General features: G+C 40.5%; 1 protein-coding gene across 2 annotated transcripts in view; it reads left to right on the top strand.

Annotated features, from left to right (window-relative positions):
• The window catches only part of REV3L (REV3 like, DNA directed polymerase zeta catalytic subunit), a 258,653-nt gene that overhangs the window by 121,656 nt on the left and 112,466 nt on the right, over nucleotides 1-24,531 (top strand). The window contains exons 4-5 of one of the 2 annotated variants that reach the window (XM_077812949.1): nucleotides 1,494-1,654; nucleotides 7,008-7,104. In XM_077812949.1, coding sequence (XP_077669075.1) covers nucleotides 1,494-1,654; nucleotides 7,008-7,104 — 258 coding nt within the window. Of the gene's footprint in view, nucleotides 1-1,493; nucleotides 1,655-7,007; nucleotides 7,105-11,615; nucleotides 11,639-24,531 lie in introns of those variants that run through there. The other variant, XM_077812950.1, reaches the window with a different exon arrangement.

The following is a 24,531-nucleotide window of genomic DNA, read 5'->3' as shown; positions in this document are numbered from 1 at the left end:
CAAGGGAAATGAAACATGAAATGTAGCTGCAATTAATTGTCTATTCAGACTTAAATACATTCAGTCAAAATAATTCTTGTTGTAACTCTGTTTAAATCAATGGAGTTAAAACAGGATTGAATTAAACATAGTGATATTTCAAGTACTATGAGGTGAATTTTCATAAATAAAAATGCTTGTTATAAAATTTTAAATTCTGGTATCCAATCACAGAATTTAAAATGATCTGGAAAAATCAGATAATTTGGTATAAATCAGTAATGTAACATTATGTTTATTAAATTCAAAGAACAGTTAATGCAACATTAAGACTGAGATAATTGCACAAACCCCAGGAAATTAAGTCTTTATAGTTCATAGCATAACTGAAATCCTTTGGATCTATGTAATGTTTTGTATCATATGTTAACCTTACTAAAATCTAATTTATGATTATGAAAAAACTAATACGATAGTCCATTAATGACTATTGGCCAAGGTGGTCAGGGATACAATCCCATGCTTCAGATGTCCCTAAACCTCCATTTGCCAGAAGCGTCTGGCACTGGCCACTGTCAGAGATGGGGTAGATGGACCATTAGCCTGACACAGAATGGCTTTTGTTATGTTAATGATCGTCCAGAAAGTTATTTGATCCAAATAAGTAGGATAAAAGAATTTTACAAGGCTTTTTCATATGATGTTAAGTTTGTCTTAATATATTGTATATGCACAATGTGGCTGAGTTACAATTGCTGTAGGAACCATATATTGAAACTTTTAGATTTTAATCGTTCATATTTGAACTGTGTTATCTTATCATAGTTTCTTCCTTTAATTACCTAGTTTTTATTTTTAGATAACATTTTATTGTATTATATAGTCAAATAAATGCACTGAAACCCTTTACAAATGCAGATACCAGTCTGACATTCAGATAAATTAATTGCATGTTTGTATTTATTCAAAGGTATATGTTTATTTTAATATACAGATCTTTGAAGAAAATACGTGTCTGCAGATATATGCTGCATTACAAAGGTTGCTTTGTTAAAAAATTAGAGTACTGTATTACGCATGAACAGTTTGTAATTTTCAAACATTTATGACTTGTTTGTTAATATGGCAAAGGACCACAGGGAGATTTTCAAAGTCACAAATAACATTTAGTTATCCAACTGTCCTTGGGCCATTGAGGTCAATGCAAAGCTTTCCATGGACTTCTGAGGGCCTTACATCAGTACTATTGCTATGTGCTATGATACTTCTGTAGAGATTTTTATAATTGGACGGTTATAGCTCCTCTGTGCCTATTTTCAGATTTACTGAATTATTATTAGGGCAGACCAGTTTTGTTAAGGACATTTGTTAAAACGTAGAGGTTTGCAGCATTTATAATGTTAGTAAAACTAAATATATTTGTGGAATTTTTAAATATTTATTGTGATTTTAATTGATAAACCCAATAAGATGGTGTAACTTTTCAACATGTTTCAATTTGTTTTTAACTTTAGAGTATGTGAGCTTCTACAAGGTGGAGCCATAATGAATAAATTTTACCAGCCTCATGAAGCCCATATTCCCTACCTCCTACAACTGTTTATAGACTACAACCTGTATGGAATGAATTTAATAAACCTGGCTGCTGTCAAATTCAGAAAAGCAAAGAGAAGAAGTAAGGTGTTTATTTCTCAAGGCTAAATCATAAATAATTGTTTTGTAGGTTCAAACCACTGCTTCCAAAATGGATCAACATTAGGTTTCAGATTTTACCATTCTTTGCTCTGACTTAAATACAGTTTTGTGTATTATCTGTGTACTGTATATTATTCATTTATAGCTTTGCCTTCTTCATCAAAATTCACTTTGAGCTTTCTCTCATTGTTCTAATTTGTGCATGTTTTCTGGACTTAAAAAGCAAAATAGAGTGGGAAAAGGGCCACTTAGAGACACGTGATCTGTTGCATAACTATCAAGGCATATGCTACCCATGACAGATGTGGATTTGAATGTCAAGTCACAAAAGTTAGGCACCTGTTTTCCAGTCCAAAATTATAAGGGAAGCTTATTCAGCTTGTACCACAGTTTATCTTTAGTTGAAGAATTCATGTAGAGGTTAAAAGAAAAGGAATACTTGTGGCACCTTAGAGACTAACAAATTTATTTGAGCATAAGCTTTCGTGAGGTTAGTTGATTGATTGCATTGTTTAAATATTTTTGCTATTCATTCTTTCAGTTGTGCCCTAGATCCTTTGTGGTTTGTTCTTTATTGTAGTGGCACATTCATGAAGTTATAGCTAGGTTATGTTGTTATCCTCTGACAAAATTTTTAATGAAAGTGCTTCTAATTTATTATACCACTGCTGTTTTCTCCAGGTTAAAATTTGCAATATTTATGTCTGAGAAAGGGAGACATTTTTAACTCTCCCTTTGAAAGATCAGTTTGGCATGCTGTACTTCAAATTCCCATGACATAAAAGTATAATTTGCAAATGATTACTCCATAATGTGATATAAATACTTTTAGTATTTTGATGGGGAGGGAGAAAAGAGAGGGACAAAATTGACTGAGATTTAGAAAAATAACTACGGACTGTCCATTTTTGGTGTGTTACTTAAACAAAAATGTAGAGTTGTGTCTTTTATCTGTCAGAGCTACAAAATAATGAGTTTAAAGGAATTGTTAAAAATTATTTGCATCAGAAATGGTAAATAGTCGTCTATATGATTTTAAATTGTGGTTCCCTTTTTATTTTTACACACACACACACACACATATACACACACACACACACACACAAATCAAAGCATTTTAAATCACCAAGTGGAAAGCCCCCATTTAAATCAACTTTTTCTTTGTATTTTAGTTATTTTCTAAAGAAAGATGTAGTCTCATTGGTTAATATAACTGTTAAAACATGTTCATTTACAACTAAATAGAGCCTCTATGCTAGATTTGGTACATCTTTTTGATACCGAAGAGGGTACTTTATAACTATATATTTAAGCAGTTATATAACTTAATATTTTCAGATTCTTATTCAATGTACATTTTTAGAATGTTAGAAAATGGTGAATGATCTACTGCTTATTTACTAAGTAACTTTTTGCTCATGATTTGCATCAAGCTGCATTAGGATGGTAACTGGAATTTAATTAAACACACAAAACAGCATATAAAATATATTTTTATTAAACAAAACAAGCCCTTAATATAGTACATGACATATTGTACCATATTTATAAAGCTTGACATTAAGAGTTCGGTATTTTCCCCAGTTATTTCTGTATATTGAAAAGCAGCCTTTAACTCAAAAGTTTTTGATGGAGGCTCATGGATTCAGCATATATATTTTTTTATTTAAATGTTTTAAGAGACTATCATGAGTTTAGGCCTAAACATATTTGAATTAAATTTGGATTTAATTTTAAATGAATTTATTTAAAAAAATAAAAAAATTATAGTTTAAATAAGAATTAAAAAAAATTATTTAAATAAAAAAATCTGATTTTTTTTTAAATCATCACTTTTTATCCACCCTGAGACAGACAGACACACTCTGTTATGAAGCCCCTTATAGCCATTTATTTTAAATATATCCAAAAAGCTCTTGGAACCCTTAACCTGTCCACGCGCAGGAATAATTCCACCCTCTTGCTGTTCTATATGTTGGGAGCAGTGGGAGGTCAGAGGACTGCAGCTCTGATAAGGAGAAAAGATCTTCAAGGGGAATAATCCATGGGGCCCTACATCCAGTCATTGGGAGGAAAAGGGGAGAAGCAGGATCAGGTACTTGCATTCTTCCCAAGATACCAAAAGAGCCAAAAGATAACAAAAGAGCCTCCCAGAAGCAGGCAGATAGGGTGTAGGCAGTGTTCCCTCTAATTTTTTACGTCCATGTGCGTAATTAATTTTCTTATGTGCACCAATATGGAGTGATGTGTGGTAGGGATGGGGCCGAGGGGTTCGGAGTGCGGGAGGGGGCTCAGGGCTGGGGCAGAGGGTTGGGCTGCAGTGGGGTGAGGGCTCTGGCTGAGGGGTGCGCGCTCGGGTGGGGCCAGAGATGAGGGGTTCGGGGTGCAGGAAGGAGCTCAGGACTGGGGCAGAGGGTTGGGATGCAGGGGGTGACCCCACTACATTTTCCAATATTAAAGCAACATGCTGTTCTCCTTCAGGTTCATCATTTTTAAATGACAAAACCATGACAGTAATCTCCCCTTGAGGTAGCCTGGATGTACAGTAGAGGCTCAGAATCTCAGTTTTACACTGAGCGCATCATGTTGGAAACTAATGAACAGCCTTCAATGTGGCATTTAAGCCTGGGTCTGATGGGAAGGGAGGAAAGAAGCTAAGAAAAAGACAAAACAGTTGCTGAGACAGAACTGCCAATGACAGAAAAAAAGGAGTCAAGGGGAAACACTGAGAAACTTATGCAGAAGCAAGGGAGATAGACAGAAATAGAGAGAGACTGGTGAAAGTGGAACAAATGGTGCCCTGGATTGCTAAAATCACTAGGAGCTGGGGGCTCCGGCTGTGGGGCGGGCTCTGGGGTGGGGATGGGATGAGGGGTTTGGGGTGCAGGCTGTCCTGGGCTGCAGTGGGGGGAGAGGACTACCCCCAGCCCTCTCTCCCCGCAGCAGCTTGGGGCCAGGTAAGAGGCGCCTCTCCACGGCAGCTCCAGCTGGACTGGGCTGGAGGAGGGGCGCCTCTCCACAGCCACGGCAGCTCTGGCGGGGCTGGCTGGGTCAGGCTGGGGGAGGGGCACCTCTCCCCACCTGCACGGCCCTTGGTAGCCTGCTGCACGGCTGCGCAGCTTACAGGGAACTTAGGTGTAGGGAACACTCTCTTCTTCCGTCCTCCCTTCAGAGGTCTAGTTGTCTAAATGTGGGGAGAGGAAAACAACATTCAGATGTCACACTTGGCTTGTAGGTGGGCTCAAAGAGTTGTGGCCAGTTTCATTACCTGTGGAAACAAGTCTTTGGGTCTCTAATCTCTTTCTCCGCCTCTTGCTTTAGACGGGCTGTGCCTAGCCTCTCAGCTCCATTTCAGGTCTGCTGTTTTTAATCTATTATCTGGAAGGGTGAACAAAAAACGACTATCAGGCTAGCCCCTTAATTTCTCTCCCATCTTTAAGTCTGAGAGGTCTAGTTCCTGAATGGAGGAGAGTTTGGACAGGGAGAGTGGGTGTAACCAAATGACACACATGCCTGTTTCTTCTTCCCCTGTGGGCAGTACCACAGATTGTCCTGGCAGGGAGTAGCAAATCCAGTATCAGTCCTGTACCTAACTGTGTTTGTGGGAATCAAACCAAGATGGTTGATTTACACAGGCAGTCCTGCTACTCAGACAACTGTACCATTTTGGAAGTATGATTGCTAAACAGGCAAATCCATGGTGAGGGGCAATGTGGTATTCTCAGACCTTGCCTGCATATGTCTGGAGGAAGCAGGTATGTCTGTTCCCTCCTTCTCAGTGTGGTATATTAGTGGGGGGAAAGGTCCCCCGTCATACCTGCTGAAGACCTGGAATCTTCAGCAGTTGAGTTTCCTCTTTTGCCATGAACCCTAGGGGTTCACGAACATTGCTGTAGGAGCTAGACTTTATTCCAGGAGTGGGAAGAGGACTATAGGGGTGCCCTTAAATCTTCACAAATAACTTCTTAAAAATAGACTCAGATTGGATTATTACTGAAAATGACCCTTACTTTTTTGATTTATTTGCAAGGTGGAGGTTGTTTTAAAAAAAAAAAAAAAAGTAGCAGTAGTAGGGGCAAGAATGCTTTAAAACCATTATTGCTTCAAGAAAATACATTTTCAAAATAAAATACTATTTTTCCTAGTACGTGGTCTACAGGTAAAATGTTGATTAAATACTTATTTAGCAGATTCAGTACTATACCTTTAAAACACACAAATGCTTACTGAGTCCTATTGTGTGTGTATTCAAAAGTGTGTATGAAGCTGTGTTTCTAAATGATGCATGGTGCATATCAGTGAACATGCAACTAATTTTGGAGAAGAAAAAAAGTATTTACGTTCATCTAAGTATATATTTACCCAAGGGACTGACACTTGTCTCCTGGATCACTAATAGATCTTCGTTAACAAATATGGAAGATTTTCTTGTTGAAGGATATAAATTAAATTTAAAAAACTGTTGGTGTGTGCCACAAGCCAATAAAAGTTGAGAAAATCTGAAATTCAAGTTGATCTTTAGTGTGGAAGTGGGAGACTTGAGTAATCTTTTTAGAGTCTGTTTTTGCTGTTGTCAAACAGCAAAAGCAAAACTGTTGTTTCTAGTGCCACTGCCTGTGTGTGCTTCATCGTGCCTTCCTCTGAAGAGTTAAGTTCCACAAGGAGACCACAGAGGAGGTAGTAAATCTTCAGAGGGCACTTCCCCAGCTTGACCCTGGAGCACAATTCCTTAAACTGAAACCTCTGAGCAAACTTATACAGTCCTTTCTTTATCTGCAGGTCAGACACCATCTGCTTTCACTGCAGATTTCTACTTACTGTTATGGACACCACATCTGGAATACATTGTGTATTCTCTTTCCGTTCAGGGCATAAGAAAGACGAAAAGTGCTAAGTAATGTTTGGAGTTTTATCTGGTATCTGATTTCTATTGGGAGGTTGGCTGAGGCCCCAGGCATTTGGGAATCCTGAGGGAGTTTAGATCAGAGATGACAAATAATTTCCCTTGAAGCTCCCTTAAAAAGCAAAAAAAGAAAAGTAGTTTACAGCTTTAATTTTAATGATTTCATCGTATGCTGTGAATATTTGTTTTTCTTTTTTTGGTGGGTGTCCATGTGAATCTATTCATAGGTAGAGAAATTATCAGTAAGGTAAAGGGTAGTGTGATTCCTTTTTGAAGTTTGTCACACATGTTGTAAAGCATTTCTTTCCTTCTTTCAAAGCATTCATATTGCTAGTGCAAACCTATAACTTTAAAAGGGTAATTAAGTGTGCAAATAAAAATGTAAAGTATTGTAAAACTAACATGATTCCTTATATGTTTCTGTTTCTAGGTGATACTTTAGATGGAATTGGATATTACAAAGATAATTTGCCAGAAAATTCCGTTACTGGAACTTTTTTTCGTTGGGAAGAGGATGACATACCAAGGTCAGCATCTCTAAACAACTTTTTTTAAAAAAAAAAAATACACTAATATGTAGAGAAGACAGAAACTTATAGGCAGTTAAATATATTCATCCGTGAATGACTTCTGAATTCCATTGTTAATTTTAATTATCCCAGTATGCCATTTTTCTTTCTGCAAAGAATGCAAAAATTAGTCACAACGTAGGTAATAATTTTGTGTGACTTTAGTTTTGTATGAAGAGGACTCATTTAACCATCATCTCTTTTTCAGGATTTTGTTACTTGGTTGTAAAAACTCACTGTAGTATAAAACTTGAAATATAAATGTAAAATTCAGATGTCAGTTATTTTTAAAATAAGCTTTCCAACTATTGGCATTTGATTAAAGATCAAATAAAAAAAATTTTTTCAGAGAATATTTACATCTTCATTGATAAATTCAAATTTTTGTAATCACCCCTGCACTAATGTGAATAGTGGACCATCAAACTACACTTAGCTGCTGGTTCCTAAAGACAGCAGCAACCATTCAGAGCTTTAAAGTCTCTTGCACTCTTCTAGTTTTCCATGAGTTTCCCAGTCTTCAGTCAGTTGCCCGTAAAGATGGTTGCAACAGCTTTACAGAAATGTGTGTTTGTGTGCTCTCCAGAAAAGGAAGATGGAAAAGAGCGTGAAAAATACCTCGTGCTGCTTAGAGCTATGTAATGTACCACAGCAGGTTCATTCCCTGAGCCACCTTCTAAACTTCTTCACAGGTCTTGTATCTGCTCACATATTCAGAAAACTTGAGAGCATTCCTTTCCTTTCAATCCTCTTTGAGTGGCTTCTGCTTTTTTTTCACTTGTATGGATCAAAGTACCTGTGCTATGAGATTCCAGAATCTTCTGGTGAGGACTGTGTTGGTGCTACTCATCTCCCCCTCCTCACTGGATGAAGGATTTTGAGGGTATAAAGGGAGTGACGTCAACCATTCTTCAGTTCCTTCTAATTGCTTATGATGCAGCGAGCTTGAATCTCCTGTGATGTTCTCAATATTTCTTTTATCGTTTTTTTTTCTTTCTGCCCTTTGAGGACTATTTTTATCTATAGTTAGTCAGCTTTTCTGAAGAGAAGAGAAGAAAGGCAGGTGCCTGTAGAGCCTCAGAACCCACAAAAGTAGAAGAGCCACCTCACATTCTTGTTGATGTGTGAGCCTCTTTAGGTTTGGTTGACTAAGACTTGCCATCTATAAATCCAGCATCAACTTTGGAGATCCGCTTACTATAGCGTCTAGTTGCCTTGTTTAAGTAGCACGACAATCACAGGATTAGTCCTGGTTGGCCAGGTTCAGTGCCAGGGATCCATCACTCTTCGACTTTGGAGAACCACTTGCTACAGCCCAAGTGTGGTACTAGGGGTCTAGCATTGTCAACTATTCAGATCTGTTAAATGCACACATTCAAGAATTAAGAGCGTTTACAAAAATTCTCTGCCAATTCAGCTTATTTCGTATGCATCCATCCTTATGCATTTTAATCAGATCACAGGACAAATCATTGGCCATTGTCCTTGTGACAAAAGCGATGGACACATGGAATATTTAAAGACTATTATATCAACTTTATAAACGTTATACGTATCTTTATTTAGTGATTGTATTCCTGACTAAATAGGGGAGCTAAAAGTTTTCCAGCAGGAACTAAAAACACTGGGCGGATAATTAATGTACACCCCTAATGCAAGTAACAAGTTTGTGGAAGTGTCACTCTTGCCCTCCCCTTACACTCTCTGTCCTGGTTCAGTAGGCCTGCATATAAAGCACTGTAAACTATATAAAGAGACTACTCTTCTCAGGAAGCGGGTCAGTCATCCTCAGTCCAAGAACTGACATTAGACTTGTGACCAAGAGAGGCAGACCATGTGGAGTATTAAAAGTACTTTAAATCCTAGCAGTCTCCATATGGAAGACAGATAACTGCCAGGTAAGCTACACCTGTATAAGCTGTTTATTGTTTTTTAAGATGTGTAGTCTCTGTAATGCTTTTGGTCTGCAATAATAATACTTTGCTTTTTGAAAGTTTGCTGGTCACTTGCTAACTTTGTCATTGCCCCTGAGAGAACAGCAATGCAGGTTCAGAAATAAAAGTCCTGTATTAAAGTCAGACCTGCTGAGATAATCGCAGTGAATTGCGGGAGTCTGCAGCCTAAGTCCCTGATCTGAAGAGAGAGGACTGTGGGATCTTGCCTGTCTAGAGCAAGTTGACGGTTAAAGGCCTGAGGAGGTACCTAAGTGGGGTACCTTCAAGAAGGTTGCAAAGGGATCAGAGGTTCAGTAACCCTGGAAACTGGGCAGTCCTGATCAGCAGTTGGTGATAGGGAAAGCCAGACTTCTGGAAGAAATAAGTTGAATTGACTGGAAGGGCATCTCAAAGCCCTGCAAGTTTTCTGTGTCACAGGAAAACAAAATACAGTAGTTACTGATCTCAGTCATCAGTCAGTCTGTCCAAGAAATGTGGCATGTAAAACATGAGAGACTTCAGATATTAGAAGCTGGCCACAAGTGCCAAAAAATGTGAATCTTCTGCTCCAGATGTAGTTTTTCAAGAGTACTCCTCATTCTGGTGGAACAGATTTTAAGTGTATGAGTTCTCTCTCCTTTTTTTAAAGCAGAAATTTTTAAGAGAAATAAAAACGACAGAGCTTTGCTATGTAACCCTTCTGCCTGTCAAAGTTGGCAGCAACAAGGGCCAGGTTCAGTATCTAGGGGTTCCATTCCAATAACACAATGCAAAACCAGCTCGAGCCCCCACCCAGTGACCTGGGACAAATATATACCACCCCTGCTGGGCGCCTCCAAGAGGCAATACTTCCCCTCTCGCAAGCACATAGTCTGAGTATAGCAAAAAGCCTTTTAATAACAGAGAGAAACAATGTGGCATTATGTTGGGGGAAACACCACCGACAGGATTCATAACACAACCCATGAGCAAAAAACCCACCCCAAGCAAACTGGGGCATGTCCTTTCCCTTTGTCCAGCAACCCAAAGTCCCAACGACCCAAAAGTCTCTGTCCCTAGTCAGGGCAGCTCCAGAGTTCGAAATTTTATCTACAGAATTATAGCTCCCAACCTGAGTAGAGTTTGGGGGGGGGGGGAGAGGGAGAGAGTGGGGGTTAAGGAGCACCTTATGTGGTCCACAGCTGATGGCCCCACCTCTCCATGGGGCTCCGCTCTGCCAGCCACCCCATGAGCTGCTCTAGGCATCCAACAAACTGCTCTGCTCCACCAGCCGCTCTGCTTGCCATCCCGCAAACTGCAATGCTCTGCTCTGCTCACCATCCCGCAATCTGCTGTGCTCCACAAGCGGCTCTGCTTGCCGTCCCACAAACTGCTCTGCTCCACAAGCCGTTCTGCAAACTGCTCCACCATATATCTTCAGGCTCCCCCACTATTTAACACAACACTCAGTGATTTCAGCTCTTAGTAAGTTTAGCTTTTTTGTGATTTCAGCTTGTAGTAGGGGAGCCTCAGTGCTGGTGCACCATTAGCCCAGAGTGAATTCAGCTCAGCAGCCTGTAACTAGACTCCTAATGGAATCAAAATTAGCTCTAAGAAAAGGAGTACTTGTGGCACCTTAGAGACTAACCAATTTATTTGAGCATGAGCTTTCGTGAGCTACAGCTCACTTCATCGGATGCATACCGTGGAAACTGCAGCAGACTTTATATATACACAGAGAATATGAAACAATACCTCCTCCCACCCCACTGTCCTGCTGGTAATAGCTTATCTAAAGTGATCATCAGGTTGGGCCATTTCCAGCACAAATCCAGGTTTTCTCACCCTCCACCCCCCACACAAATTCACTCTCCTGCTGGTGATAGCCCATCCAAAGTGACAACTCTTTACACAATGTGCATGATAATCAAGTTGGGCCATTTCCTGCACAAATCCAGGTTCTCTCACCCCCTCACCCCCCTCCCAAAAACCACACACACAAACTCACTATCCTGCTGGTAATAGCTCATCCAAAGTGACCATTCTCCCTACAATGTGCATGATAATCAAGGTGGGCCATTTTCAGCACAAATCCAGGTTTTCTCACATCCCCCCCACCCCCATACACACACAAACTCACTCTCCTGCTGGTAATAGCTCATCCAAACTGACCACTCTCCAAGTTTAAATCCAAGTTAAACCAGAACATCTGGGGGGAGGCGGGGGGTAGGAAAAAACAAGAGGAAATAGGCTACCTTGCATAATGACTTAGCCACTCCCAGTCTCTATTTAAGCCTAAATTAATAGTATCCAATTTGCAAATGAATTCCAATTCAGCAGTTTCTCGCTGGAGTCTGGATTTGAAGTTTTTTTGTTTTAAGATAGCGACCTTCATGTCTGTGATTGCGTGACCAGAGAGATTGAAGTGTTCTCCGACTGGTTTATGAATGTTATAATTCTTGACATCTGATTTGTGTCCATTTATTCTTTTACGTAGAGACTGTCCAGTTTGACCAATGTACATGGCAGAGGGGCATTGCTGGCACATGATGGCATATATCACATTGGTGGATGTACAGGTGAACGAGCCTCTGATAGTGTGGCTGATGTTATTAGGCCCTGTGATGGTGTCCCCTGAATACATATGTGGGCAGAATTGGCAACGGGCTTTGTTGCAAGGATAAGTTCCTGGGTTAGTGGTTCTGTTGTGTGGTATGTGGTTGTTGGTGAGTATTTGCTTCAGGTTGCGGGGCTGTCTGTAGGCAAGGACTGGCCTGTCTCCCAAGATTTGTGAGAGTGTTGGGTCATCCTTTAGGATAGGTTGTAGATCCTTAATAATGCGTTGGAGGGGTTTTAGTTGGGGGCTGAAGGTGACGGCTAGTGGCGTTCTGTTATTTTCTTTGTTAGGCCTGTCCTGTAGTAGGTAACTTCTGGGAACTCTTCTGGTTCTATCAATCTGTTTCTTTACTTCTGCAGGTGGGTATTGTAGTTGTAAGAAAGCTTGACAGAGACCTTGTAAGTGTTTGTCTCTGTCTGAGGGGTTGGAGCAAATGCGGTTGTATCGCAGAGCTTGGCTGTAGACGATGGATCGTGTGGTGTGGTCAGGGTGAAAGCTGGAGGCATGCAGGTAGGAATAGCGGTCAGTAGGTTTCTGGTATAGGGTGGTGTTTATGTGACCATTGTTTATTAGCACTGTAGTGTCCAGGAAGTGGATCTCTTGTGTGGACTGGACCAGGCTGAGGTTGGTGGTGGGATGGAAATTGTTGAAATCCTGGTGGAATTCCTCAAGGGCTTCTTTTGCATGGGTCCAAATGATGAAGATGTCATCAATATAGCGCAAGTAGAGTAGGGGCTTTAGGGGACGAGAGCTGAGGAAGCGTTGTTCTAAATCAGCCATAAAAATGTTGGCATACTGTGGGGCCATGCGGGTACCCATAGCAGTGCCGCTGATCTGAAGGTATACATTGTCCCCAAATGTGAAATAGTTATGGGTAAGGACAAAGTCACAAAGTTCAGCCACCAGGTTAGCCGTGACATTATCGGGGATAGTGTTCCTGACGGCTTGTAGTCCATCTTTGTGTGGAATGTTGGTGTAGAGGGCTTCTACATCCATAGTGGCCAGGATGGTGTTATCAGGAAGATCACCGATGGATTGAAGTTTCCTCAGGAAGTCAGTGGTGTCTCGAAGGTAGCTGGGAGTGCTGGTAGCGTAGGGCCTGAGGAGGGAGTCTACATAGCCAGACAATCCTGCTGTCAGGGTGCCAATGCCTGAAATGATGGGGCGCCCAGGATTTCCAGGTTTATGGATCTTGGGTAGTAGATAGAATATCCCAGGTCGGGGTTCCAGGGGTGTGTCTGTGCGGATTTGATCTTGTGCTTTTTCAGGAAGTTTCTTGAGCAATTGCTGTAGTTGCTTTTGGTAACTCTCAGTGGGATCATAGGGTAATGGCTTGTAGCTCTGATATTCCACAGTGGAGGAGAGGAGGAAGTGCAATTAGCATGTAAGGCCCTCACCAGGGGGCCCATGCCACCAAGTATTAATACCTGTCCCCAGCCTCTCTCAATTCAGAGTTTTGGAACCCATGTCCCTTGCCTAGCAAGTGCTACTTAGTTGATGGCGAGTCTCTCCATCATAACAAAAGGCCAAGTACAGTTCCACTGTCCTTGATTCCCATAATCAGGGTAATAACAATTTATTCTTCCTGCCCCAATAACAGAGACACTGGGGATCCCACAGCAGCCAAAGTGACCATTTGGGCAGCTATGGGCTCATTCTAGGCGGGGTGGGTGTGCCTATGCAAATGAGATCAGCCCCTGAAGTTCTTTTCCACAACTTGTCACACCTCACCACCGGATGTCAGGGTGGAGCTCATCCTGACTCTGCTTACAGCTATAATAATGCCTCCAAACTGGCAACGGAGGGCATGAGATGTAAACCCAATACATATTTAATAATTTTATTAAGATAATGTTGAAATAAAAAGGAAACGGTACAGAGTTCAAGCATAGAAGTTTCTGGTTATCAGGGAATAAGGTATAGATTATCAAGGGGTGTGAAATTTTGTTAGGAGCTGGTGGTGTAAGGAATACATAATCTGCAGTCTCCCTGATTGGGGGTAAAAGTTTAACCGGTCAAAGTACAGACATTGAGATATGGGGGTATGTTGTCCATATAGTGGCTATGTTCAGGTGTGGAGTATAATGAGCGGATATGATGATGGGGATGGATCTACCCTCATTTGGTGGGATTTAATGTTCAGTGAGTTTATGGTTCCATTTCATACGGTCCAATGGAAAAAGTTTGCAGTCTCTTTCAGTCCCTCTCAGTCCCTTTCCCATAGTGGATGCACGATGTCGTACCGGCTCACACCTCCTGGTACTGTCGGTGGCCGGTGATGTGTTCGATGTAGATGTCCCTGGGCCATCCGAGACCATGAGGCGCCGCATGAGCCGTGCGTAGCGTCGACCGATCCCACAGGTCCGCAGCACACACTCGTTGCAGGGGTCCCAAGCGCCCAGGGCTCCGACGATCAGGGCATCCATCTGCACCTCGTAGCCCTTCGCTCTCAGGGTGTCGGCTGGGGGGCGTATTTTTCCAGCTTCCGAGCTCGGACTTCTCGGAAGGCTGGGGTCCTGTTCTCGAAGGGGACCGTGATGTCGATGAGGATGATCTTTTTCTGGGCCTCATTGGTGACTACCACATCGGGTCGCAACGGGCTGTCAGTGCCGGGGATGGCGCAGTTCACGGCGACCTCCCCCAGGCGCGGTGCGATGGCTTTCACTAGGCGGTCCTGGATGGCCTTGTGGCGCAGCTGCCAGGCTCTGGAGTGGGGCTTGCAGCTGCACAGGACATGGGGCAGGGTCTCGTTGGAGAAGCTGCACTTCCTGCAACGCTTGTCTCGGTTCCCGTGGCGGACAGCTCCGTTGAGCGGGACGCAGTTGAGCCGGGTGCGGTGGATGAACCGCCAGTCGGCGAAATGGGTGAAGCCGCCCCCGGCGAGGAAGTGGTTGCTGGCGTCCCACTTGCTGGTCAGTTCGAAGGCTTTACCCTGGTCCGGTTTACATTTCAGGGCTTCCATGTACAGCAAGTGGATGGCTGCCTTCAGGGTCCTCTCCAGCATGCCCCTGGCGCTCGGGGTGACGATGGTGTTGTCCTCAGACCTGATCTATTACAGGTCTTGCTATTCCCTTATTTGCAGATCTACCCTATCAGGGGGCATATTTTTACCTAGAAAAAGATTTGTGCTTTCTGCTTAGTTAGTAAAGGAAGGGACTGAAATGCTAGCCATAGGAATTTTTTTAGAGTAGATGACTGAATCTGAGGGTTTTCACCTGGCCAAGAACTAAACATGACAATGGTCTGAGGTCAATGGCTTGCTATTTTTCAGTCCTGCACCAGCTTCAAAATAGCACTGATGGTGGAAGAAACTAATAACCATGTTAATTTCTGATATTTCACTAACCGCTCAGATATTAATGAATACTATATACCTGTGTTTCTCATCCTTTACAGATTGCTGACTCCTTATACAAAGTCAAAAATTTTCACAATCCCCTGACATTTTCTATAAAAGCAAGAGTAAAAAATGTATCAGTAAGTTTATATAATACAACTAATCCTACAACTACTAAATTTGACCTCACAAACTTTGAAGGTTTTGGTTGTCCAGAAGTTATTCTCAAAACTTTATTTCTTTTGCTTTAGAGCTATAATAAAATTTTCAAAGCCTCACAATCCTCCTTGTTGCCTTTACTGACTCTTTGCCCCCTCCCTCACCTTCCAGGAGTTGCAACCCATAGTTGAGAAGTACTGCGATACATCACTGGAAAAACAAGAGTTTTTAGCTTTCTAGTTCTGATAGTTTGTGAGATATTAAGCAGAAAATCACACTGGTCTGATTTCTATCATACCTTACCTCCACTTTCAATTCTCACCTGATAGTGTATATCTTGAGAATTAATACAGCTAAAACTAAAGCTATATACCATTTAAAAATGTAGACACCTAGATTTCAAATGCTGGTAAAACATTAATCTCAAAATCCAGGGCTTTATGCAAAAATAATATAAAAAAAGTTATCTCTTTCACACACTATTAATCAGAATGATTTTATTCTAAAGTATTAATATCATTAAAGATACTGAAAAAATATTTGTTATTAAATGTCAGCTATTGAAACTTACCAGTATTTCAATAAAATTTAAAAAGTTAGTATTTTCTAGAAGTGGGAACTGCAGTAAAAGGACAATGTCATTTAAGAGGCTGCTAGAGTCCCATGCTGCTGTTGATGCAATAAGCAGTTCCTGATTCTTCGTCAGGAACTACAAAGACCTATTTATGTAATGTGATAAAGGTACCTGATTTAGAGAGAAAAAGATACTCTGATATTTTCTCCACTTAACTCAGGTGTGCTGTTGTAACTTTTCTTGGACATGGAAAGAGGAATTCCATACAGAGGAAGTACAATAACAGCAGCAATGGACTTGAGAAGCCTTTAGACTTTGCAGTAGTTCCCCTTGCACAAAGACACAAATCCTCTTTTTAAGTCTTGTTGAACTATTGAAGTTTTACTTAACTGACAACCAATAATACCTCAAATTTTCAGGAAAAAAAATGGAAATAGGAGATGCTGAAAAATGTTAAGGTCTTATATTTCACAACCTGCCAGAACTAGAAACAATTTGCCAATCCATTATAAATATTTCAATGTCTAATAAAGTTTTCTAAGCAATGGTTCTGGACCAGTGATCAGAAAGCATTGCCAATCCTTGCTGGTGGCAGTTTGTGTAAGTGATAATAACTAGGAATTGTGCCTGAATGTCTACTTTTTCTGGGAGTGTCCAGAAACTGTCTAGAAAATTGTCTTACAGTTTTGGTTTTAATAGAAATTGTGATAATCCTGTGGCAGTCCAATTAATCACAGAGTGATCCAGGTATGTTAAATGGGATTTATTTTGGAGGACAGTATATTTTGGAGTTTAAAAAAGCTTATAGTATCCTATTAAAATCCCAGTGTAGTATACTGCCCTATATCTATATGCATACATTAAAGTATAAAGAAGATGGAAATGGCATGGTCTATGATACACATCCACTGCTTTAGACTAGAAAGCTGTGCGTAAATAAAATTGAGGCATCACAAGAGACCTTGATTCATCAGGGAATTCTGAAGATCTCCTAACTGTTGCTTATCTGCTGTCTATAACTTAAACTGAGTGTTAACCCTATGAATTTTGTCTCCCATATGGTATAAAATGCAACATCACACCGTCATTTTAAAATATTTTGAAATTGAGTCTACTCTTCTTATTAACCTCAACTTGGTTTACCATCTACTGTCTTTACGTTCCTGCTTCCAAAGACTCTAGTTTAGTTGGGCTGAGATTACTTAGTTATTCTGAGCACCCAGATTGGCAAGAAAGTAAATAGTAAAATTTTCCCATTTAAAAAAAATTTCTTCTGGTGGAAACAGCCACAAAAATCCATAATAAGATCAAGCATTCTATCCATCGCTCAGATTCATAGAGTTTAAGGCCTGAAGGGCTATTATAATAATCTATTCTGGCCTGCATAATATAAGCCATAGAATTTTATCAAGGGATACCTACATCAAGCCCAGAAGTTCTGGCTGAGTTAAGATATATCATTTTAGAAGTACATCCAATCTTGATTTTAAGACTACAAGTGATGGAAGATCCAAAACATATCTATGTAAATTGTTCCAATAACGATCAGATAGTCAGTTTAAATCAATGTAATATGTGCTGCATTGATTTTTGTATAGTTCTAATTTTTTAATCAAAATGTTGTACAGTACTAAGTCAAATGCCTTAGAGAAGTCTAAGTATATGATTTGTCAACCAAACTTGTGATCTCAAAAAATATCAGGTTTGTCTGGCAAGGTATATTTTCCATAAAACTGCATTTATTGGCATTAATTATGCTGCCAACCTTGAATTCTTTACTAATTACATCTCTCATCAACTTTTCCATGCTTTTTCTTGAGATCAGTGTCAAGCTAACTAGCTTATCATTACTCACAGGGAAGATAATTGATGATTTTTTTAAAATAAAAATTTGATTTTTTTAAATTTAAAATTAAATGCATTTTTCTTTTCAAAAATCTATTTAAAATTAAATTTGAAATTATGACAACCTATGTTAAGACCTAAACTTGCAATAATTTATTAAAATATTTTAAATAAAAATATTAAGCAATATATATTTGCTGCCAAAGTTTTAAAGAGTCAGATCATTGAACTGAGCTGAGCACATGGAACCAAAGTTTGCTGAAGTACTACATTAGCTTTTATGCAGTTGTGTTGGTCCTAGGATATTATTGAGACAAATTAAGTGAGTCAATATTTTTTATTGGACCAACTTCTATTGGTCAGAGAGACAAGCTTTCAAGTTACACAGAGCCTTTCTTCGGCTCTGGGAAAGATACTCTGAGCATCACAGCTAAATACTAAGTGGAACAGATTGTTTAGCATAGGTAGTTAGCACATATTCTAAGGAACCATTCAAGGTGGAGTGGCCTGTTAACACCTCTGTAGTCATAGAACAAAAAGGGGTATGAGGTAGTGGGTTACGGATTGTGGTAATAAGCCAAAAATCCAGTCTCTGTTCTGTCCATGATTTTTAGAGTCTAGCACAGTTATGAATTTAAGCTTTTCAGGCTCATCTTTTGAAAGTGTTGTGCAGGTTTATTTTGAGGATGAGGACTGATAGGTCAGATATAGAGTGATCACTTTGTGAAAAGTTTCAGAGTAGCAGCCGTGTTAGTCTGTATTCACAAAAAGAAAAGGAGTACTTGTGGCACCTTAGAGACTAACAAATTTATTTGAGCATAAGCTTTCGTGAGCTACAGCTCACTTCATCGGATGCTGTAGCTCATGAAAGCTTATGCTCAAATAAATTTGTTAGTCTCTAAGGTGCCACAAGTACTCCTTTTCTTTTTGTGAAAAGTGTTCACCCACAGGTGATGGGATGTTTTTTGTCTTTTATCATTTTCCTGTGTGAGTTCATTCAAGAGAGTAGTTATTGTCTGGTTTCACCCACATAGTTGTTGTTGGGGCCTTTAGTGCTCTGGATAAGGTATACCACATGTTATGATAGGCAGATTTAGGATCCATGGATCTTGAAAGGTGTGTTGCGGGGGGGGGGGGGGGTTGATCATTGTAGCAGTAGAAATATGTCTTCAGGTTGCATCTGTTATTCTGGCAAGGTCTGGGGCCGCTTTAAGTGGATGTCTCCTGGTCTGTCGGTGGGGAGCCTGCTTCTGGTGATGACCTTGGACAGGTAGGGGAGTTGTTCAAAGGTCAGCTTTTGACAGCAGTAGCTTCTTCTGCAGATGCAGAGAAAGTATTTTCTTCTTTTCAGTTTATTCAACTCTTTCAGTTCAATGACTAATTTATTTAAAGTTAAGAAAGTAATTGGGAGTTGAAAAAGCAGGAAAACTTGTATTCCACTTCCAATATCTGACTAATGCCTTGTTTACGCTACAGAGTTAAGTCAAATTAAGTTACGTCGACTATCATATGCTGCTTTAATTACATCGGTTGTGCATGTCCACACAACACTCCTTTAATCGGCAGAGCCCGTCCCCAGTCAGTGCTCTTGCATCGACAAGAGAGCATTGCATCATGGGTAGCTATCCTACTGTGCAACTTGCAGCCCTCTGCCACTGGGAGATCTCAGAATGAATTGTAATGCATCATGCAGACGTGCTCATTGTTCCATGATGCAGTTCTTTCCTTTCCATTCCATCACGCCACGAGCTTCTGATTCGGTTTCATGCCGTTTTTAAACAGCCCTGTAAACTGTGCGCCCTTGATCTTTGCCTGAAAGCATGGATCCAGAACTGCTGACCAGTCTGGTGATGAGCGTTAAGAACACAGCATGACTAGTCCTACAGTATTTCATGAGCTGAGAAATAGAAAGAAAATCTGTGGTGCCTGCCCTGCTGTGTGTAATGGAAAGAAACAATTCAAGATTGCTGTTGACATTCATGGAACAGCTGCACATGGTGGACTGTTGGTATTGGGCTCGGGAAACAAGCACTGAGTAGTGAGATCGTATTGTGATGCATGTATGGGGTGACAAACAGTGGCTGCCGAACTTTTGGATGCACAAAGCCACCTTCCTCGAACTGTGTGCAGAACTCACCCCTGCCCTGTGGCACAAGGACCACCAGAATGAGAGCTGCCATCACAGTGGAAAAGTGAGTGGCGATCGCTTTGTGGAAGCTGGCAAATCCAGACTGCTACCAGTCACTCACAAATCAGTTTGGGGTTGGAAAATCCACCATGGGAGTTGCGGTAAAGCAAGCGTGCTGGGCTTTTAATTGCCTCCTGCTATGAAGGACTGTGACTCTGGGTAATGTGCATGAAATAATTGATGGTTTTGCAGCAATGGGATTCCCTGACTGTGGTAGGGCAATAGATGGAATGCATATCCCAATTTTGGCACCAGACCGTCTTGTAATGGAGTACATCAACTGAAAGGGCTACTTTTCCATGGTCTTTACAGGCGCTGGTGGATCACCGGGGCCATTTCACGCACATCAATATGGGTTGTTGAGGGAAAATTCAAGATGCACGCATCTTTAGGAACACTGGACTATATAGAAAGCTACATACTGGGATTTCTTTCCAGAAGATTTCTATGGGGGATGGACCATATGCTCATAATGATCCTGGGAATCCCCTTGCTCACATGGCTCATGGAAGTAAGAGGGAAACCGAGAAGAAGCAAAGAGCTCTTCAACAACAGGCACTGAATAACTGTTGAATGTGCCTTTGGCAGATTAAAAAGTCGCTGGCTTTGCCTTTTTGGCAGGTTAAACCTCATTGAGGAAAATATTCCAATGGTCATAGCAGCCTGCTGTGTATCGCATAACATTTGCAAAGAGAAGGGGGAAAAGTTTCCCTAGAGGTGGAGTGATGAGGTGGATCGGTTGGCTGGTGATTTTAAATGGTCAGATATCAGGGTAATTAGAGGAGCTCAGCAGGGGGGCTATTTGAATCAGGGAGGCTTTGAAGAAGTATTTTGACAATGAGTCCCAGTAATGTGTCTTTGTGATGCATTCAGCCAGGCACTGTTTAGTTGCTGCCTTGAATGATCCCTGTAATGCTTGCCTCCTGAAAAATAACTAAAAAGTACAAATGCGAAACAAGATTTAAAGCAATGATGTAAATCAAGATTTCTTGCTTCCTCATTTAAATCATGATTAAAATCAATGATTTATTCACTCTGATATAAATCATCCATCCTGGTTACACAAGTTATCCTGTTTGTTCTTATAAAAATTGGTTTTTCCAGTCCTCTGGAGCTAGCTCAGTATTCTAAAAATTGTTAAATATCAACATCAATGGATGAGAGTCATAAGAAAATAAGAATGACCATACTGGGTCAGATTAAAGGTCCATCCAGCCCAGTATCCAGTCTACCATCAGTGGCCAATGCCAGGTGCCCCATAAGGAGTGAACCTAACAGGTAATGATCAAGTGATCTCTCTCCTGCCATCCATCTCCACCCTCTGACAGACAGAGATGAGGGATACCATTCCTTACCCATTCTGGCTACTAGCCATTAATGGACTTAACCTCCAGGAATTTATCCAGTTCTCTTTTAAACCCTGTTATAATCCTATCCTTCACAACCTCAAGGAGTTGGCAAGGTGTTCCACAGGTTGACTGTGTGCTGAGTGAAGAACTTCCTTTTATTTGTTTTAAACCTGCTACCCATTAATTTCATTTGGTGGCCCCTAGTTCTTATATTATGGGAACAAGTAAATAACTTTTCCTTATTCATTTTCTCCACACCACTCATGATTTTATATATCTCTATCATATCCCCCACTTAGTCTCCTCTTTTCCAAGCTGAAAAGTCCTAGTCTCTTTAATCTCTCCTCATATGGGACCCGTTCCAAACTCCTAATCATTTTAGTTGCCCTTTTCTGAAGGGCAGTATATCTTTTTTGAGATGAGGGGACCACATCTGTATGCAGTATTCAAGATGTGGGCATACCATGGATTTATACAAGGGCAATAAGATATTCTCCATCTTATTCTCTATCCCTTTTTTTAATGATTCCTAACATCCCGTTTGCTTTTTTGACTGCCGCTGCACACTGCGTGGACGTCTTCAGACAACTATCCATGATGACTCCAAGATCTTTCTCCTGATTAGTTGTAGCTAAATTAGCCCCATCATATTGTATGTACAGTTGGGGTTATTCTTTCCAATGTGCATTACTTTACATTTATCCGCATTAAACTTCATTTGCCATTTTGTTGCCCAATCACTTAGTTTTGTGAGATCTTTTTGAAGTTCTTCACAGTCTGCTTTGGTCTTAACTATCTTGAGCAGTTTAGTATCGTCTGCAGACTTTGTCACCTCACTGTTTACCCCTTTCTCCAGATCATTTATGAATAAGTTGAATAGGATTGGTCCTAAGACTGACCCTTGGGGAACACCACTGGTTACTAACACCACTGGTTACCCCCTCTCCATTCTGAAAATTTACCACTTATTCCTACCCTTTGTTCCCTGTCTTTTAACCAGTTCTCAATCCATGAAAGGATCTTCCCTCTTATCCCAGGAAAACTTAATTTACATAAGAGCCTTTGGTGAGGGACCTTGTCAAAGGCTTTCTGGAAATCTAAGTACACTATGTCCACTGGATCCCCCTTGTCCACATGTTTGGTGACCCCCTCAAAGAACTCTAATAGATGAGTAAGACATGATCTCCCTTTACAGAAACCATGTTGACTTTTGCGCAACAATTTATGTTCTTCTATGAGTCTGACAATTTTATTCTTTACTATTGTTTCAGCTAATTTGCCCGGTACTGACGTCAGACTTACCTGTCTGTAATTGCCAGGATCACCTCTAGAGCCCTTCTTAAATATTGGCGTTACATTAGCTATCTTCCAGTCATTGGGTACAGTAGCTGATTTAAAGGGCAGGTTACAAACCACAATTAATAGTTCTGCAATTTCACATTTGAGTTCTTTCAGAACTCTTGGGTGAATGCCATCTGGTCCCAGTGACTTGTTATTTTTAAGTTTCTCAATTAATTCCAAAACCTCCTCTAGTGATACTTCAATCTGTGACAATTCCTCAGATTTGTCACCTACAAAAGATGGCTCAGGTTTGGGAATCTCTCTAACATCCTCAGCCGTGAAGACTGAAGCAAAGAATTCATTTAGCTTTTCTGCGTTGACTTCGTCGTCTTTAAGTGCTCCTTTTCTGTCTCAATCATCCAGTGGCCCCACTGGTTGTTTAGCAGACTTTCTGCTTTTGATGTAGTTAAAAAACATTTTGTTATTACCTTTTGAGTTTTTGGCTAGCTGTTCTTCAAACTAATTTGGCAGTGTTTATGCTCCTTTCTATTTACCTCACTAGGATTTGACTTCCACTTTTTAAAAGATGCCTTTTTATCTCTCATTGCTTCTTTTACATAGTTGTTAAGCCACGGTGGCTCTTTTTTAGTTCTTTTACTGTGTTTTTTAATTTGGGGTATAGTCAATTTTTAAAACTCTTGGTGCAAATTATTGGGTTCTGCATATTTCAGAATGTTTAACCTTAGCATTTTCTGTTTAACATGCTTCTTAGTTACTTTTGGAATAGGTAATATTTATCACTGTAAGTTGTGAATATATCATCCAGCCTCTTTCCAAATACGGAACAGTAATATTTATTGATTCTGCCTTTATGAACTCTGAAGGGCCTTTCCTGCCATTAACCTGAGTTAAGGACAGAGCATCAGTCTTAAATTTGAAATTCCTGTTCTTTCTCTTTAACAGAAATTGTATTAATTATTTTCTTAGAGAGCTATGCTCAAATACGAAGAAGCACTTCTAACCACGTAAAAATTTAATTATATCTGACATAAGATTTCATAGTCAATTTACTGGATTAGTGGTAATGTGATAAACTACCCAGTTTCCTTTACAGTCTAGAGACTGTGTGAGTAACAGGGCTTGAGAATCTTTCAGAAAATGTGCCTAGCCCCTTAAGTGAGCCGCTTAGCATCTTATATTAACATGAACGTAAAAATGGCCATATTGGGTCAGACCTGTGGTCCATCTAGTCCAGTATCTTGTCTTCCAACAGTGGTGGCCAGTGCCAGATGCTTCAGAGGGATTGAACAGAACAGGGCAATTATCGAGTGATCCATCCCCTGTTGTCCACTTTCACCTTCTGGCAGTCAAAGGCTCAGGGACGCCCAGAACATGGGATTGCATTCATTACCAGCCTGGCCAATTGCCATGGATATACCTATCCTCCATGAACTTATCTAATTCTTTTTTTAACCCAGTTATACTTTTGGTCTTCTCAACATCCTCTGGCAACAGGTTGACTGTGCATAGTGTGAAGAAGTACTTCCTTTGTTTGTTTTAAACCTGCTGCCTGTTAATTTCATTGGGTGACCCCTGGATCGTGTGTTATGTGAAGTGGTAAATAACACTTCCCTATTCATTTTTTGCACACCATTCGTGATTTTATAGACCTCCATCATATCCCTCCTTAGTCCTCTCTTTTCTAAGATGATCAGTCCCAGTCTTTTTAATCTCATATGGGAGCTGTTCCATGTCCCTAATAATTTTTGTTGCCCTTTGTACTTTTTCCAATTTTGTGTGCCGTTCTGGTCTCCCGTGCTTAAGAAGGATGAATTCAAACTGGAACAGGTACAGAGAAGGGCTGCTAAGATGATCCGAGAATGGAAAACCTGTCTTATGAAAGGAGACTCAAAGAGCTGGGCTTGTTTAGCCTAACCAAAAGAAGGCTGGGGGGAGATACGATTGCTCTTTATAAATATATCAGAGGCATAAATACCAGGGAGGGAGAGGAATTATTTAAGCTCAGTACCAATGTGGACACAAGAACAAATGGATATAAACTGGCCATCAGGAAGTTCAGACTTGAAATTAGACAAAGATTTCTAATCATCAGAGGAGTGAA

Source organism: Eretmochelys imbricata, chromosome 3, assembly GCF_965152235.1.
Source record: "Eretmochelys imbricata isolate rEreImb1 chromosome 3, rEreImb1.hap1, whole genome shotgun sequence".
NCBI classification, from domain to species: domain Eukaryota; kingdom Metazoa; phylum Chordata; order Testudines; family Cheloniidae; genus Eretmochelys; species Eretmochelys imbricata.
This window is presented reverse-complemented; position numbering and strand designations above follow the sequence as displayed.